Below are 16,252 nucleotides of genomic sequence, written 5' to 3'. Positions count from 1 at the left end.
AGCGCCGTTGATGCTCGAATGGGGTTAATATAGAAGAAGGTTGGCTCCGGGTCAAGAAAGAGATTCGAGCATCTCTCTTGGAGTAGAGGCGAGGCAGGGCCTGCAAGGCATTGAACAAGATAGAAGAGAACATACGCAATGCAAAAGACAAAAAAGAACGGCGAATTCGAACAAAAATCTTTGTCAAAAGGTTAAACATCCAAAAATCAAGCCAAGAGGTCTGCTTGGCTGTTATACCATTTGTAGTGCTGGGCGCGGAACTTTGCTTCAGTATCGTGCCCACTTCTGTGCCTATAGTCACTAATCCATTGGTTTATTACAGTGTATATCCTTACCTCACGTCCTGAGCTTGCTCAGCCTCATCCCCTTGAAAGCTTATGCAGGTACTTCACTCAACTCCTTCATCACCAGTCATACATCATCACATGCACAAACTGCAACGCTATACAGCGCTTGGCCGCGCCGAGCAACCTCGACCATAACGCGGGGTCTACGCCCTCTTCCAAATTCCACCCGGCCGATCCCACCAAAAAAAGCCAAGCAAACAATGGCTGCTCAGCCTCAGCGTCCCGATCCTGGCGCCTCCGAGCTCGACGACGTCCCAGATCCAAAGGGCCACCCCATCATCTCAAACCTGGGCAACTTCACCGCGGGGCTCTTCGCCCCCATCCCCGAGTCCGAGACCTTTGTCGACCCCGCCGACGCCACGAAGCTCGATGGCCTCCAGAGGAAGCTCCAGGCTATGGATGCTCACGCCGTGGCTAACCGCGACAACTTCCTCGACCTCTGCGTTCGCGAGCGCGAGCGCATCAAGCAGGAGGGCCGTCGTCTCGAGGCCCTTGGGCAAAGGACGGGTCAGACGCCTCCAGACGCTCCTCGCCCTGGGATCCTCCACGGTATGATCGCCAACATGGAGGCTGAGCCACTCCCCGGTGCCGACGTCGAGATCAAGACCATCCCCAAGCCCAACTTTATGAACCAGAACCGGCCGGTGCGCGAGCGCCAGGCCATTCAGCTCCTCGACTTTGCGGGCTTCGCGGCGGATCTAGCAGAGACGCGCGAGATCGACCTTGCCAAGCGACGTGAAGAGCTCGAGGCTGAGATCAGGGCTGAGCAGACAAGGGAAAGCCAGGCGCGTGCGGCCGAGTAGGAATCGACTCATGGGTCCGGCTTTCCAAACAGCACTACGCCTACAAAGGCTGGGGACAGCAAAGTGAAGACGTCGCCTAACATCACGCCTACAAAGAAAAAGTACCAGGACATGTTTCTGCCAAATCCCAACCGGAAGAGAAAGAAGTAACATAGAAAATGTGTCTTGAACCTTCTACGTCGCGGCGAGGGAAACAGGTACTCAACTCATTTACCTCTCTCTGCCCTCCAGCCCGACGTCCTATATGTACAAACACTAGTTACTAACTTCCGAGACGCAAAAACAGCAAAATCTTTCTATTCTTTTACAGCTTCCGCCGCCTTATGCCCCATACTCGACCTGGCCCATGGGCCTATCCTCCTCCATTCCGGGGGCCATAAAGTTTGTCCGGGGGTCACCCGTAGCCTTGGCTGCCGAGCAGCGTGCCATTGTTGGCGAGCTAGGTAAAAGAGTCAGCAGGAGGACTTTGCTAGTTGTGCAGAGACATGTATCATACCTTCGCGAGATAACATCTGTGAAATAGAAGTTGTCGATAACCTTCTTGAGAGGAGCACCGCTAGCGGCGGCGCCCTTGTTCTGGTCCACAAGCTGAACCTTGCTCAGGGCAGGGAGGGCGACAGGCTCAACAACATCGTAGGCGGCCAGGGCAGGGCTGATCTCAACCATGCGGTCCCGAACCATGGCAACGTCATCGTAGGGAAGGGGAGCGCCCAGGAACTCGCTGGCAGCTCGGAGGATCTTCCAGTCAGTTCGGGCAGCACCAGGCAGAGAGGTGGCAGCTCGGGTCATCTGGACTCGGCCCTCGGTGTTGATGTAGGTACCGGCCTTCTCAGTATAGGCAGCACCGGGGAGGATGATATCGGCGATCTGAGCGCCCTTGTCACCGTGGTGGCCCTGGTAGACAACGAAAGCGTCCTTAGGGATGTCGGCCTCGTTGACCTCATCGGCACCCAGGAGCCAGACAAACTTGGGCTTGGTCTCGGCAACCTCGGCGGAGGGGGTAGTAAAGCCAACCTCGAAAGCACCGGCACGAGAGGCCTCACGCTGGAGAACGTTGTAGCCCTGCCACTCCTCAGTTCGGAAGTTGTCAGCGTGCTTCTCAACAAAAGCGCCAACGGTCTCGTAGTAAGCCTTGGCATCAGCGTGGTCAGTAACACCAGAGCCCACGATGATCATGGGTCGCTTGGCAGCCTTGAGCTTAGCACCGAAGGGTCCGGCAAGAGCCTGCTTGAGAGCAGCGTGGTCGTTGCCCAGGTGCTCAAACTCAAAGGTGGAGTCCCAGGTCTCGCCGACAACACCAATCTCAAGGTCGGATCGGAGCCACTGCTTTCGGATACGGGCGTTGAGGACGGCAGCCTCATGTCGGGGGTTGCTGCCAACAATCAGGATGGCATCGGCCTCCTCGATACCCCAGATCTGGGAATTGAAGAGGAAGTTGGATCGGACGTCAACACCGTGGGCGATGGGCTGGCTGCCAGTGGGGGTATCCAGGGCGAGGTTCTCGGAGCCGAGCTTGTTGGCCATGTCCTTGGCAACAACAAGAGACTCAACCTCAGTAAGAGCACCAGCAATAACCTTGAACTCGTTACCCTGGGGGTTCTTGATCTGCCAGGCTCGGGCAACCTCGGACAGAGCCTCCTCCCAGTCGGCGGGCTCGAAGCGGCCCTCGCGGCGGACCAAAGGCATGGTCAGACGCTGGGTCTTGAGACCATCACAGGCGAATCGAGTCTTGTCATTGATCCACTCCTCGTTCACGTCGTCGTTCAATCGGGGGAGGATACGCATAACCTCGAGACCACGGGAGTCAACTCGGATGTTGGAGCCAAGGCCGTCGAGAACGTCGATCGACTCGGTGTGCTTCAGCTCCCAGGGACGAGCTCGGAAAGCGTAGGGCTTGGAGGTGAGGGCACCAACGGGGCAGAGGTCGATAACGTTGCCAGACAACTCCGAGTCCAGGTTCTTCTCGAGGTAGGTGCCAATCTGGAGGTCGTTACCACGGCCGGTGGAGCCAAGCTCCGGAGCTCCGGCGATGTCGTTGGCGAAACGGACACATCGGGTGCAGTGAATGCATCGGTTCATGGACGTCTTGATCAGGGGGCCAATGTTCTTGTCCTCGACGGCTCGCTTGCCGCCAATCTCGTGGAATCGGCCTCGGTCGGCTCCGTAACGCATGGACTGGTCCTGGAGATCGCACTCACCACCCTGATCACAGATGGGGCAGTCGAGGGGGTGGTTGGCGAGCAGGAACTCCATGACACCCTCGCGGGCCTTGTGGGTAAGAGGAGAGTTGGTCTTGACGACCATTCCGGGTTGTACGGGCCAGGCACAAGAGGCTACGGGCTTCGGGGCCCTCTCAACCTCCACCAGGCACATTCGGCAGTTGCCGGCAATCATAAGCTTCCTGAAGCATTGTCAGCTCTATATCGGTCGGAGGAACGCTCGGAGGGATCGTACTCATGGTAGCAGTATCTAGACAAGGTCAGCCAGGCCATTCAAGTCGTCATTGCTGTGTCAACTTACCTCGGGACTGTTACACCCGCCTTCTCGCAGGCCTGGATAAGGGCCGAACCGGCTACAATTTCGTCAGAACAAGACCCCAAAGCCGGCCGCACATCCAAGCATACCTTCAATCGAGACCTTCTTTCCATCTACCAGCACTGTTAGCTATCCTCGGACGGTCAATGGCTCGGGACACAAAGATGCTCACCAATTGTCAGCTCCACCTCGGCTGGACGCTGGCTCGTCGTCGCGAAGGCTCGCGAGACATTGGCCGCCCGCCGGCTGGTCCGCCAAGCCGAACGAGCTATGGTGTGTCGGAGCATCGTGTCGCCTTGACGGAGTGAAGGAGATGAACGTTGCAGGCCGTTGCGGCGAATATGTGCTCAGTCGTTGACGTCTCTCGAAGGGAACTGCTGTTCGGGTGATGGATTTAGTGGCGCTAGTCCGCGATTAATTTACGTAGATGCTCATTGGTCAGCAGTCAATTCCCAATGCCTGAGGCCACAAGGCACCACCCATCACCTCATTGTCTCCATCTTCGGCCGCGATTTTGGAATTTTTTCTCTTCTTCACCAAACAAATTGTACACGGGCACACTTTATTGTAGGTGAGCTTGCGCGACAGGGCTGCTTCTGCAGAACTGTTGCTTCAGTCGAGTCTTCCTCTATCTTGTGCTCAAGAGAAATATTACGCCGTTTATGGAAGCATGGGAGAGTAACCAATCTCCGTGACCGTTGCCTCTTACCGCCGGTTGTTACATACCACCAGTTGGAACCAAGTTGGATAGTCGTAGATGTGACCTCGGAGACGATTCTAAAGCTTTACGTTGTTGTCTATCAGCTATGAGCTACAGCTACACTGGATGGCTCTCTCGGTCTTCGGAGGGTCGGCAATCCACCTAGCCTCCTCGTCCTTGTCGCCCTTGAATGTCTTGCCGTCGAAGGTCTGTCCATCCCATGCGTCTTCGAAGGGATGGAGAGCCATCTGCATAATGCGGTCGAGCACATCCCTCTCACCGTCCTTCTCAACGCGCTTGATAACCTCGTCGAGGATCCAGCCGCGAGGGACAAAGTTGGGGTTGACCTTCTTCATCGCCTCGATCCTCTCGTTGTCCTTCTCTTCTGACACGTCGTCACTCTCATCCTTCCAGTCTTCGACAACACGTTCTCGCCAGCTGGCCAGCCACTTGGCAATGCGCTCCCTAGCCCCGTCTTCTGTGCCAGTCGTTGGGGGGCCTTCCTTGTGGAAGAAAGTGGATGCCTTCTCCTTTCGACCCTCTTCGGTAGCCAGATCCTGCAGCTTGAGGTTGCTAAGGCGACGGAAGAAATGGTGAAAGTCCAGTTCCAAGGTTTCCAGGGTATCCAAGGCTTCGCTGAAGAGCACGTCAAAGTCGGAGTCTTTGTGTGTCTTCAGACCAAGTCGGGCAGTCATGAGTCTCTTGTACTCATTGAGGAACACAATCTTGAACTCCTCGCCGGCCTGTGTGATGAGCTTCTCAGCCCTGGCTACAACTGCTGCCTCCTCCCCTTCTGTAACACCTTTTTCAACAAAAGTTGGATCGTCCACCTTGGCACCCATCCCCATCATCTCGCCAATTGCCTCGCCGAAGCGGACGAGATTCCACCAGATGATGGTAGGCTGGTTTCTATAGCTGTATCGCAGGGCATAGTCGTCGTGATTTGGTGTATACATCGGGTCAAAGTTATCCATAAAGGCAAATGGGCCAAAGTCTATCGAGAGTCCATAGATGGAGGTATTGTCTGTGTTCTTCATGCTGTCAGTAAGCAGTCTTGCTTCAGATTCACAATGTGGTAGCTTACCAGCACTCCATTCATGAATCCATATGCTTGCCAATTAGCCACCGTTGTCGCATTGCGCCTGACAACCTCTCGATAAAGTCTCGTGAACCGGTTTTCCTCAGCGTCCTCAGGTCCTTCAATGGTATCTCTTGCCACTCCACGCTTTGGCGGCGGTGAAGTTTTGGGCTCATCTGGGTTCTCCAATCGAGCAGGTAGTTTATCCCAACCACCAAAGACGTCTTCAGCGATGTACGTAGACAGCTTTCTAATCAAGTCGCGATCTCCCCTGGCCCGGAGGATATCAAAGTTGCCCAGACGCAACCAAGACTGGGCGAACCGCAGCACAATGGCTCCCGGCTCAACCCTCTCCCGAAGGACCTTAGAGTTTGGCAGCAGAGTAAGCGACAATGCTCTGGTGGTGGGAATCTTGAGCGCATTGAGCGCCTCTGAAACCACAAACTCTCGGATACTCGATCGGAGAACTGCTTTTCCATCGGCGAAGCGGGAGTAGGGAGTCAAACCGGCGCCCTTGAGCTGAAGCTCGTAGCGCTCGCCAGAGGCTGGATTGGTTGTCTCGAAGAGGGATATAGCTCTGCCATCACCGAGCTGACCAGCCCATTGTCCGAATTGGAAACCACCGTAGCATTGAGCCCATGGATATCCTCCCTCGAGCTTTTCTTCATCCCAGCCGTAGAGCTTGTTGCCGGCAACCAGCTGTCTGAAGTCGTCCGTCTTTTCCTCTCCGGCCTTGATGCCCAGATCTCGCAGCGCGGCTGGACTTACGGCAAGAAGCTCGGGGTCCTTCTGCTCAGCTGGGCGCACCCATGTGAAGATGGCTTCTCGGACTTGTCGGGGAGTTATCTGATCTCGTGGGGTCTTGTGCGAATCGGCGGGCGTAGGGAAAACGGCATCGGCGGGGAGGGATTCGGTAAAGTGCCAGGACTTTGGAAGATCCTCGAGGGATGCGCCGGGGTAATTCGAATTATTTGAATTGGGCGCCGCCGCACCGTTGGAGAGATGGGCTGCCATCTTGTTGATTCTCTGCAAAGATGACCGAGGGGTAACTCTGCGGAGGGCGTTGCGACAGAGCATCAATGGCGGGATTTATATGATGACCGGCTCGAGTATTGATTTGGAATCATTGATCAGAATCGATCATGGATGCCTGCTAACCGTAGCATCTACCGCCGACCTATGGTGTTTCGCTGACAAAAAAGGTGTGGCAAATCGCCCTCCAAGCTACGGTTACCGTCGCCCATTGACATCACATCTCCGGGGCTTCGGGCACCCCCACATTGCCACCTCCGATGACCCCCCCGGCTGTTCGGACGCATGTAAGACGGAACCGGGCCGCGTTTCTATTTGGAATTCGTGATGCCGACGACTTGGATGCGAGGCACGGGGGGAAATCAACGGGTTATGAGATGAACGGAATTATCGCCGGTCACTTGACCGGTGTTGGTGAATGAGCTACCCTGTAAATGCCGGGTGAAGTTGGTGAGCTATAAAAGCAATGCCAATGCCGCTGATAATTAGATCTGATATACAGAAATATGGAAGACGGCATTGACATTGACACTAGGGAAGCAATGTCTGCCGGTATGATATGCCGTCTCTAATATTGATTTCTAATACTACTGCATCTATGAGGTTTTCCGATCTCGCCCCCCGGACAGTTATTTCCGGGTTACACCATCAATCAATTGCTCGTTGCACGAGAATAGGGAAGAAATAGCAACTCGAGGTAGGCATTAGTTCCGATTGTGTCAGCACAGGCTGCATCTATCATCATCGTCATACTCGTCACTCAGCTACTGCAGCAGTTGGAGGACTAGGTAGCCACTGCAAGCAAGACGTGACGCATCCCACGCCCTACAGCACAGGGCGCCATTTCGACGGTAAATGTGCAAAGACCCCGCAAGTACGTGCCTTGTTTGCCAGCAGCCTGGCTTGTCCGCCGAGGTCGCTCGGCCGAAGATCACGGCATTGTCCCACTCTCGATCGCCATCTCGTGGATATCGCTGCCGTGTTAATGCGTTGGTGGGGGAGGGGAGACTTCTTAAACGACGCAGCTTCCCCCTCGCGCCTGCAACTCTTGAACCTCAATTGAAACTCTACAGTGCTGAACGCCTTCTGCTGGACCAGAACCAAGTACCTACTACAAAGCAGCCATTCACACCGTGAGAAGAGAATCATTCAAGATGGCCGCTCCACTAGACATCCCCCACTACAAGCTCAATGACGGCAATGAGATCCCGGTTGTACGTTTATCCTCCAAGAGTCACCGTTCCAGACACACAACTCAGGAACTTGATTCCATCTGCGGAACAGTATCAACTTACACCTTGTAGCTTGCTTTTGGTCTGGGAACTGCTCAGTACAAGAGCGACCCCAACAGCGGACTTGATGCTCATGTGATTGACATCACCACCAAGGCCATTGGAGTCGGCTACCGCCATCTCGACGGTGCCGAAGGTCAGTTCAACTCTAGGTCAATATTGAGCACCACTGAAAATTTCTAGTTTACGGCAACGAGGAGGAGCTTGGTCAGGCCATCAAGGCGGGTGGCGTTCCCCGAGAGCAGCTCTTTGTCACCACCAAGATCCCCGCTGAGAAGAAGGGTTCCGCCATTGACTCCTTTGACGTCTCCCTCAAGAAGCTCGGCCTTGACTACGTCGATTTGTATCTGATCCACGGTCCCTGGTTCGCTGAGACCGACGAGGACCTGCAGAAGCGCTGGGCCGAGCTCGAGCAGCTCCAGGCGTCTGGTCGTGTCAAGTCCATCGGCGTGTCTAACTTCCTGCAGGTGCACCTCGAGGCCATCCTCAAGACGGCCAAGGTCAAGCCCGCCATCAACCAGATCGAGTACCACCCCTATCTGCAGCACGGCGATCTCGTTGCCTTCCACAAGAAGCACGGCATTGCTGTGTCCTCCTACGGCCCCCTCACCCCTCTCGTGACGGCCAAGGGTGGTCCTGTCGACGGTCTTTACACCGAGCTGGCCAAGAAATATGGTGTCACAGAGTCTGAGATCGGTCTGCGATGGGTGATCGATCAAGACATCATCGCGCTCACAACGAGCAACAAGGTGGAGAGACTCGAGGGCTACCTGTCCAGGCTTCCCAAGTTCAAGCTGACACCGGAGGAGATTGCCGAGATCTCCAGACTCGGAAGCCAAAAGCACTTCCGCGGATTCTGGAAGAACAAGTTTGATGAGAACGATCGGTCCTAAGCCGCTGGAGCTTCACGTTGTAATGTGTCATGACAGAAATAGCAGTCGACTGCTGTAAGCGGACGCTGAATCCGCGTAAAGTAGATTTATACAGTGACTACTTGAGAGACATATCTATGCATGGCTTTGTACTTCGACTCATAACTCATAACTCATAATTCGTCATCAGAATCTGTATCGCTTCCTGCAGGCGGGGGAGCAGGCTTGGCAGATTTCTTCCTGAGCGCGAATGGAAGTTCTCGTCGCGGAGGAGGCTGTGAGACTTGTGGTGGAGCATCCTCTTGAGGAGCATCTGATTCCGAAACAGCTCTCTGCTGAGAGGAGCCGGAGAGCACTCCGGCGTCATCCTCATCGTCACCAGACACTGATGCAGTTGCTTCCGTTGTGTTTCCAGGATCGGTGTCCTCGGGCTCTTGCTTGATGTCGACCTCCATTGGCTGAACATCCTCTTCTTCCGACTCTTCTACCGGCTTTGGAGTAGGAGCCTTTCGTTTCGCTGCCCTTGATTTGCCTGCTTTGCGAACCGGTTTCTTTGGTTGCTTGACTTCTGGTTCCTCGACCTTTACCTCAACAGACTCAGCTCGTTGTGATTGACCCGGCATACTGGCGTTGAAAGTCGTCAATGCCAAGACCTGTTGCTGCTCACGGATCTTGACCTTCTTCTCGTTTAACAGGTCTCTGAACTTTCTTAGCAAGGCTGTCTCATCCTCATCCTTGGCTCGGAGCAGTTCCTCCAGCTGGGACTGAAGCTGAGCTACGGCAACCTCCGAATCGGCCGATTTGACTGTCAAGTCGGCCACGGCTTGCTTACTGGCGGCGGAGCTCTCAACAGCTGCACCGCACCATTCAAACAGCTCGATGGCCTCATCCGGATCATAGTTGAGGGTGACGGCGCCAAGGCGTTGCTAAACTGGTTAGTGCCTCATTCGAGTTTCAGAGATGGCATCATAGACTCACAGTGATGCCTTGTATCTCTTTTCGAATGGTGATTGAGATGTTCTTGTCACTCTGAACGGTGGCTGTGGCCTGGATGTCCGGAACCGGCTCCTGCTGAAACAAGGCCTCGAGGATGCTCTGCCATTCGTCCTCTGAAGCTGGACAATTCTTCACACGGAGAGACACAACCCTATCGTGTTTCACTAACAAGAAGTCAGTTTACGTCAGTGCTGGAAATTGCGGACCGGGGTCCTAGATTGCGATGCAATGGAGGGGAATGGGATGACTTGCATGATGCCACATATGGCGCCTCCCCCTCAGTGCCCACCAGCTTGAGATCCAACGGCTTTGAACCCTTTGGGGTGACCTGGACGAGGACAAAGGCGGACTTGTCATCGCTGCAAGCGAATCTGAGGATGCGAGTCTGAGCCATGAGTGGGGGAGGGACTGATCAGTGCTGATGTCACTTGGGCCAGAAGGATTCTCGTGATTTTGATGATACGAAGGGTTTAGATTGAGCAGGGTGGAATGATGACAGATGACGGCGTAGCGGGAATGATCTCGGGCGGAAAGACGGAAGCCGTTTGAGCCCTTGCTGTGTCTTAGAGGTGAGCGAGACACGGGCCGACGAGATGGGCGCGTGGGAACCTGGGCTTGTTTGAGGAATGATGTTTCTCGTTGTCGTAGCTCTCGGATCTGTGGCTAGCCAGAGCAAACAGACGGGAGAGACAAGAGGGAGGGGGGCGTGAGGATAGGTATGGTATTAGCAAACTCGATCGTGAACGCAACGCCGCCTGCTGCTAGTTGGTGATGATCTGTTGTTGTTGGTGGTGCTTGGACCTTCGGATGATCCGCAGAGTCTAGGATATGAGGCGAGCGCCCGGGCGCAAGATTCAGACAGGGGAGTTGAGCGAGCGAGGGCCAGGGAGAGGGGCAATTGTTGGTGGGAATGAAGACAAATTGTTCTTGTTGCTGATTCTGTTTCTGCTGGCAGAATCAAGCGGCGAGTTTGATGACGAGAGGCGTCGTCTTTAAATGAAGGTGATTCGATCTTGAAAGGATCAACGCTGCCAGGCAGCTGTGTCTAGGGATCTTGCATTATTGGCCTGCGCAGCTGTCTGTATGTAGGCAGGAGCGGGCGGCTGCAGCCTGCAGGCCGTCTTTAGTCCAGGGCGTCTCCAGGCCACATGGCTGCCCGCTCCAGGCACCTCCCGCCGCTGGAGAGTGCCCATGGCCGTGTAGGTCCAAGTGGAAGATTCGCGGTGGGGAATAGGGGACCTTGGCCCCCGAATAAGCTGATCTGGATCAAGAGGCTGCCCTCCCAAGACCCCTAGAGGCCTGGGCCTGGTCAAGGGAGGACCTGGCAGCTGGCCTCGAGATCGTGCCCGCGCCCTGGTGGAGTTGAGTGCCGGCATGACATTCGCATGAACAATGCGACCACATTTCTTCCAGAAGGGAGGGTAGTTAATCTATTCTGGAGATGACCAAGGCAGAGTTTTCCTGTGATGGGACAAAGAAACGATAGAAGTCAGCTAATAATGAACGCCCCCGGGTTCCTCGGTTAGAATAGTCCAGGAACAAAGAATGGAGGCACAAAGCTTAGGAAGCTGATGATCCAGCCTCCCGAGTCCCGCTTAACAGAAGCTGGCCTGACGTCCGGCTCGCAACCTGAGCGTTGTCCCATCAAGCTTGGCTTGGCTGGCTTGCTTGGGCTTGGGCTTGTTTCTCGTCGCGACCATGACGCGTGGGAGACGAGACGGCGCGGTATTTTGACTCGGGGACCAATCGGACAAGTCCCCTGAAGCAAGCCGCCTGAGCGTTGGAAGGCGACACTCACTGTTTCCGCGAGAACATGATCACGTGCTGCCGCCCGGCCTCCGAATTTTCTAATTTTTTTTTCCTCTCCGGGGAGCCCAGTTTGGTGTAGCGTCCCCTGTAGTCCTGGGTAGCGCAGTGACCAACCTGGATGGGTCAGAACCTGTTGCCATCTTTAGTGACCTCAGCGCCCAGAATCCGGTGGCCTCAGTGGACGTAACCCCATCGTGGGAAGGCACGTCCCTTATGAGTTAGCGGGAACCTGGGTCGTCCAGCCACGCCCACTGCGACCCCCCCAGCCTTTCTCTTTACAACACAACCCACCATCCACCGACCTTTGAGCACGCCGGCCGACCACATTCCTGACCTTCACATCTGTCTCGCACGTCACCCTCTCGACTGTCGAAAAAATCCTCAACTATCAAAACCAATTCCCCCTGTTTCGCGAGACCCTTTTGGCCGTCTTGCTTTCCCTTGTCCTTCGTCTGTGGCCGTTCTTTTCCACGAGACCGCACTGCGACGTTGCGTTGTGAGGCCCGTATCGCCCGCCCGCAAGCAAACAAATCATCTACAGTCGCTTCTCCGCACACCGAGCTTCTTTATCACCGCCGAGACGCACCGCAGAGAACCAGCCCCTCAACTGCAGAACCGAGAAAATAGCTTCCCACACTTTTTTCGAATTTTCTCTATTGCTGAAACTCAACTTTGGAAGCCGCATCGTCCACGCCACTATCACGCCTGGGGGAGATGCTGCTGTATGCGGGGAACTGTCGCCGTTGACAAGAATGACTGTGCGCAATTGACATCGCGTCCCAACAGTCGTCTCAGCTGCGATTCCTGCTATTTCTTGGACTTTTGCAATAGATTGCGCACCATACAAATATTACACTCGCTACCATGGAACCTCTACGACTTAAACCCCGACAACCAGTGGAAGCCGACATCGAGGACTGGGATGATGACGACCTTGTCGTTGAGGGCGACGACTTGACTTTCCGCAGCCCGTCTACCGCCACAAACGTCCCCTCTCGGCCATCTTCTTCCAGACGTCGCGACTCTGGCTCGTCGCACTTTTCCTTCCGATCTGAGTTGGAGGGTGAGGAAGAGAAGCACGTCCACATTCCTGGAGATGACGAGAAATCAACCCGAGATGCCATCGCCGCTGCCCAAAATGCCGGCATTCCACTACCATCAAATGTACCATCATCCGCCTTGATGGGCGGCACTATCAAACGTCTGGGTGGAAGAAAAATACGAAAGATTATTCAGGACGACTGGGAAAACGACATGGAGCTGCCCGACACCTCTCAAGGGTTCAAGATCAAGAAGCTGGACCAGTCTGCCTTCCCCGAGAGCCTGCGACAAGTTAGCATCGGCTCCTCTTCTACACAGACCAGCCCGGGTAACGTCATCAAGATGGCCTCCGCTCTTGACAAGGATGATCGGAGAGAGTCTATCCAGTCTGCCACAAGCAACTTGTCCGCCGCCATAAACCTGGACAGGTTCAAAGATGCCGAAGAAGATGACGACTTCTTCGGAGACGGCGGAGACACTATCAGGGTCTCCAAGAGCCGTCAACCTAAACCTGTTTCCTTCATCACACCACCTACCCCCCAGAAGGAAACAAAGCCCACAGATGCCGAGGACGATTTTGAAATGGACCTCGAGCTCCCATCAGACGGAAAGCTCAAGCTCTCCACAAGAAAAGATATCCCCAAGACCCCCGTCAACCAGTCCGAGGATCTGGATTGGGGAGAAAGCAGTCTCGGAACACGATACGGTGGGACGCGACGGGATGCACGATCTGCCCGAAGCTCGTCAGCATCGGCCCTTAGCCCCAGCGTGTCTAGTTCGATCACCGCTGAAAGCGAGGATGAGACTTTCGATGGACTGGTCCTCCCCCCCGGACCTGTCAACTGGACTGAAAGGCTGCAGCAGCGCCGGAAGAGCCGGTCCCCACAGCGAATTTCCGAGGAACCCATTGTACCTCCAAAGAAGGCGTCTGCAGCTGAAGCTGATAGGCCTGACTTCCTGGATGGTCTGGACCTTGGTGATGGCGATGTGTTTGACTCGAGCAAGCTCACTCTCCACAAGAATGTTAGGGTCAAGGAGACGCGGCCTGCGAGTCCCGCTCGGCCCAAGGCGGCAGTGTCTCTCACATTCACCAACAAGCCTGTCAACACTCGGATACCTCGGCTGAACCATCATGAGCGGACGCACTCGACATCTCTGGAGCCTGTATACGAGAGTGGTGCACCCCAACGAAGCCGTCACTCTCATTCTAGGCTGGGCCACTCTTCACAATCTTCCATCGCCAGCCTTCCAACACCTACTACAACTTCACCCCAGGGTTTGCCACCAACCCCTCGAAGAAGGGAGCTTGGTCTCAGAACATCGACGAGTTCGCTCCGAACTGAGCCAACTACGACTAGTGCTCAGCTTCTTAAGCAAAAGCGTTCCCTGCCAGCTATTAGGGCTCTGAACTCGTCGACCAAGCCACCCAGCTTCCGCAATGAACGGCCGCCATCGAGGTCGGAGAGCAACCGACCATCGTCTGGGGTGCGTCCCAAGACACCTGTGGAACGCCAACGACAGAGTGCCTCGGAGAGCCCTGCAACCACTCGCAAGTCTCAAATGCCATTCCTGCCTGCTGGAGCCTCCCAGTCACAGTCACAGCACGCCTCATCAAAGAACCTGCGTAGCTTCCGTCGTCACGACTCCGACAACTCGATTGACCTTCGACCCAACTCTCGCACAATATCCAGGTCAACGATGCGGTCTCCCAGTCCAAATCACCGTTACCGAGTCGCTGCTGATACGTGGGAGCGACTGAGCAAACCAAAGAACAAGAAGAACTTTGGTGACGGACATGAGCTGGACGGCTTTGACGATCTACCCACCTCCAAGGAGACCGAGACCAAATACTTGAAGCAGCCTACGACATCGGGACCTAAGGCTGCCATACGGAACAAGCTTTACCACAACGTTCTTCCGGACAGGACCTCGACAATATCTCCATCAATACCGCAGACGCCGCGGCCTTCTTTTACGCCTCACTTTGCTCGTGACACGGCTGCGAGTAGGATCGCGAGGGAGACAGCTCTGGCCCAACGAGTCCCTAGCAGCGGCTCGTTGACCCCTTTAAGCACCCAACGTGCTACCCAGCTCAATACGAGGGCCAGCAATCTTAACCCTTCTCTTCCTCAGTCGACCGTCCGGTCCAAGAAGCACAAGAGACACCAACAGACAAAACCTCATCTCATCTCGAACCTGAATAGCGGAAAGGAGTCGAAGAGTAAGTTGATGATGCCTAGGCCTTTTGGAACTAGTGCTAACCAAGCCACAGTGGTGAACGGGATGTATTATAATGCAGACACATACCGGTGGGAAGGTAACGAGAATGCTCTGCATGTCTTTGACCCGCCGGTGCAAACACCGACTCAGGTCGCAAGCAACACACGCGAAAAGGAGGCGCCGACACCTCGGCCCGCGCTGATCACCAACATTAGCGCGACCAAGGGTGTCCAGGTCGTCGGTGGCATGGTCTTTGATCCCCAAAACATGTGCTGGCTCAAACTTGACCAGCCTACAAAGCCAAGCTCCGAGCTCAGTGACCCCATGGACGGTTTCGATGCCCTCGACGACGAGGACGTTTTTAAGGATATTCCCGATCTCGAAGACAACACTGCCGATGACGAGGGTATCCAGGGCCGTGTCAGCGACATCAAAGATGACTGGCTCGTGGGTGAAGAGTTTGATGTCGGACCCGAGTTCATCAGGCGACAGCGCGAAGAAGAGGAGCGGTGGCGGAAGAAGTGTGAGAGATGGATCGGCCGAGGCACGCGAGATCGTGAAGCCTGGCGATGGACGATCCGAGAACTCGTCTCTCAATTTGACGACTTGGCCATGTGAGAGTTCAAGCCCTCGGGCCTTCATTCATTCCCGAAATTCCTGTTTCAGCAACACTTGTAACACCACGCACAATCACCATGCCGGATCTTTGTGGATACACAGCACATCACAGTACACTACACTACAGTACAGTACGTTAGACACGTCGGAAACGAGCACCGGTTGTCACGGAGGCATTATGGCTGGATACCCTGGGTGGTTTGGTTGGCTGAGTTTGTGTGTTGATGACACGGCAACGGAGATTCTGTTTGTTTTGCTTTGTCTTTTTGACGGATTTAATGTTTTGATGCCAGCGCCCCAAGGAGGGAAGTGCAGTTGACGGACGATATGACCATGTATTCTATGGGAATCACTTGGGACGGATGGGCTGGCTTTTGGTTCGGATCGGCTGTCATGATAGAGAAAAAAACGGTGGGCGGGACGGGATGGATGGATGTGGAAAACCCCTACGATCTGGAAGTGGGGGATCTAATGACGAGACGAACTTGATGACTTGTTTTAATTGCAGGATACCTACCTACCTACCTACTCTTTGTTCATTCCTTTAATTTACTTTCATTTGTTTCGAGGCGTCAGGAGTACCACGAGGCGTCAATGGTGTGCGAGGTGAAAGTTCGGTGGCTGGTACGCCTTGACTAACACCCGTTTCTCAGTGTTACCGAGACAACAAGTGGAACAGTGAAAAACCAGGAGGTTGGTCTTGCTGGTGCTGTGGTCCCTCTTTTGCTGGCATGATGTACGGATACAGATGGACAGATGTACAGATGCTTTGACTTCAGACGAGAGCAACGTATGCCATCTGGTAGTGTGTCATGAAGCCAAGGTTACGACTGACAAGACAAAAAGAAGACGTCCGAGGTCGTTTATAAGCCAGTTTACGACCTGTCTCAGACATCAAAAAGAAAGGTC

General features: G+C 54.7%; 6 protein-coding genes across 6 annotated transcripts; 3 read left to right on the top strand and 3 right to left on the bottom strand.

Moving 5' to 3' along the window:
• Nucleotides 1-547: 547 nt before the first annotated feature.
• On the top strand, nt 548-1,150 carry NCS54_00529100 (Hypothetical protein; the record flags this gene model as incomplete). Its single annotated transcript, XM_053150803.1, has 1 exon — nt 548-1,150. One exon carries the CDS (start codon nt 548-550, stop codon nt 1,148-1,150), a length of 603 nt encoding a protein of 200 aa, XP_053006778.1.
• Nucleotides 1,151-1,471: 321 nt separating this feature from the next.
• Nucleotides 1,472-4,008, bottom strand: NCS54_00529000 (NADH-ubiquinone oxidoreductase 78 kDa subunit, mitochondrial; the record flags this gene model as incomplete). The annotated part of the gene is made up of 6 exons (XM_053150802.1): nt 3,858-4,008; nt 3,775-3,798; nt 3,671-3,722; nt 3,605-3,619; nt 1,647-3,551; nt 1,472-1,589 (listed from the first exon to the last, which is right to left on the bottom strand). Exons 1-6 carry the CDS (start codon nt 3,970-3,972, stop codon nt 1,472-1,474), a joined length of 2,229 nt encoding a protein of 742 aa, XP_053006777.1. The 5' UTR covers nt 3,973-4,008.
• Nucleotides 4,009-4,489: 481 nt separating this feature from the next.
• On the bottom strand, nt 4,490-6,540 carry NCS54_00528900 (Selenoprotein O; the record flags this gene model as incomplete). Its single annotated transcript, XM_053150801.1, has 2 exons — nt 4,490-5,416; nt 5,470-6,540. The coding sequence occupies 2 exons, from the start codon at nt 6,538-6,540 to the stop codon at nt 4,490-4,492; spliced, it is 1,998 nt and encodes a 665-aa protein (XP_053006776.1).
• A 1,109-nt stretch (nt 6,541-7,649) lies between these two features.
• NCS54_00528800 (Hypothetical protein) lies at nt 7,650-8,680 on the top strand (the record flags this gene model as incomplete). The annotated part of the gene is made up of 3 exons (XM_053150800.1): nt 7,650-7,709; nt 7,800-7,923; nt 7,971-8,680. The coding sequence occupies 3 exons, from the start codon at nt 7,650-7,652 to the stop codon at nt 8,678-8,680; spliced, it is 894 nt and encodes a 297-aa protein (XP_053006775.1).
• Nucleotides 8,681-8,832: 152 nt separating this feature from the next.
• On the bottom strand, nt 8,833-10,049 carry NCS54_00528700 (Hypothetical protein; the record flags this gene model as incomplete). Its single annotated transcript, XM_053150799.1, has 3 exons — nt 8,833-9,585; nt 9,638-9,819; nt 9,908-10,049. 3 exons carry the CDS (start codon nt 10,047-10,049, stop codon nt 8,833-8,835), a joined length of 1,077 nt encoding a protein of 358 aa, XP_053006774.1.
• Nucleotides 10,050-12,328: 2,279 nt separating this feature from the next.
• Nucleotides 12,329-15,343, top strand: NCS54_00528600 (Hypothetical protein; the record flags this gene model as incomplete). The annotated part of the gene is made up of 2 exons (XM_053150798.1): nt 12,329-14,726; nt 14,778-15,343. The coding sequence occupies 2 exons, from the start codon at nt 12,329-12,331 to the stop codon at nt 15,341-15,343; spliced, it is 2,964 nt and encodes a 987-aa protein (XP_053006773.1).
• Between the last annotated feature and the right edge of the window lie 909 nt (nt 15,344-16,252).

Source organism: Fusarium falciforme, chromosome 4, assembly GCF_026873545.1.
Source record: "Fusarium falciforme chromosome 4, complete sequence".
Classification (NCBI taxonomy): domain Eukaryota; kingdom Fungi; phylum Ascomycota; class Sordariomycetes; order Hypocreales; family Nectriaceae; genus Fusarium; species Fusarium falciforme.
The sequence above is the reverse complement of the archived record's forward strand: the minus strand, read 5'-3'. Positions and strand labels throughout refer to the sequence as shown.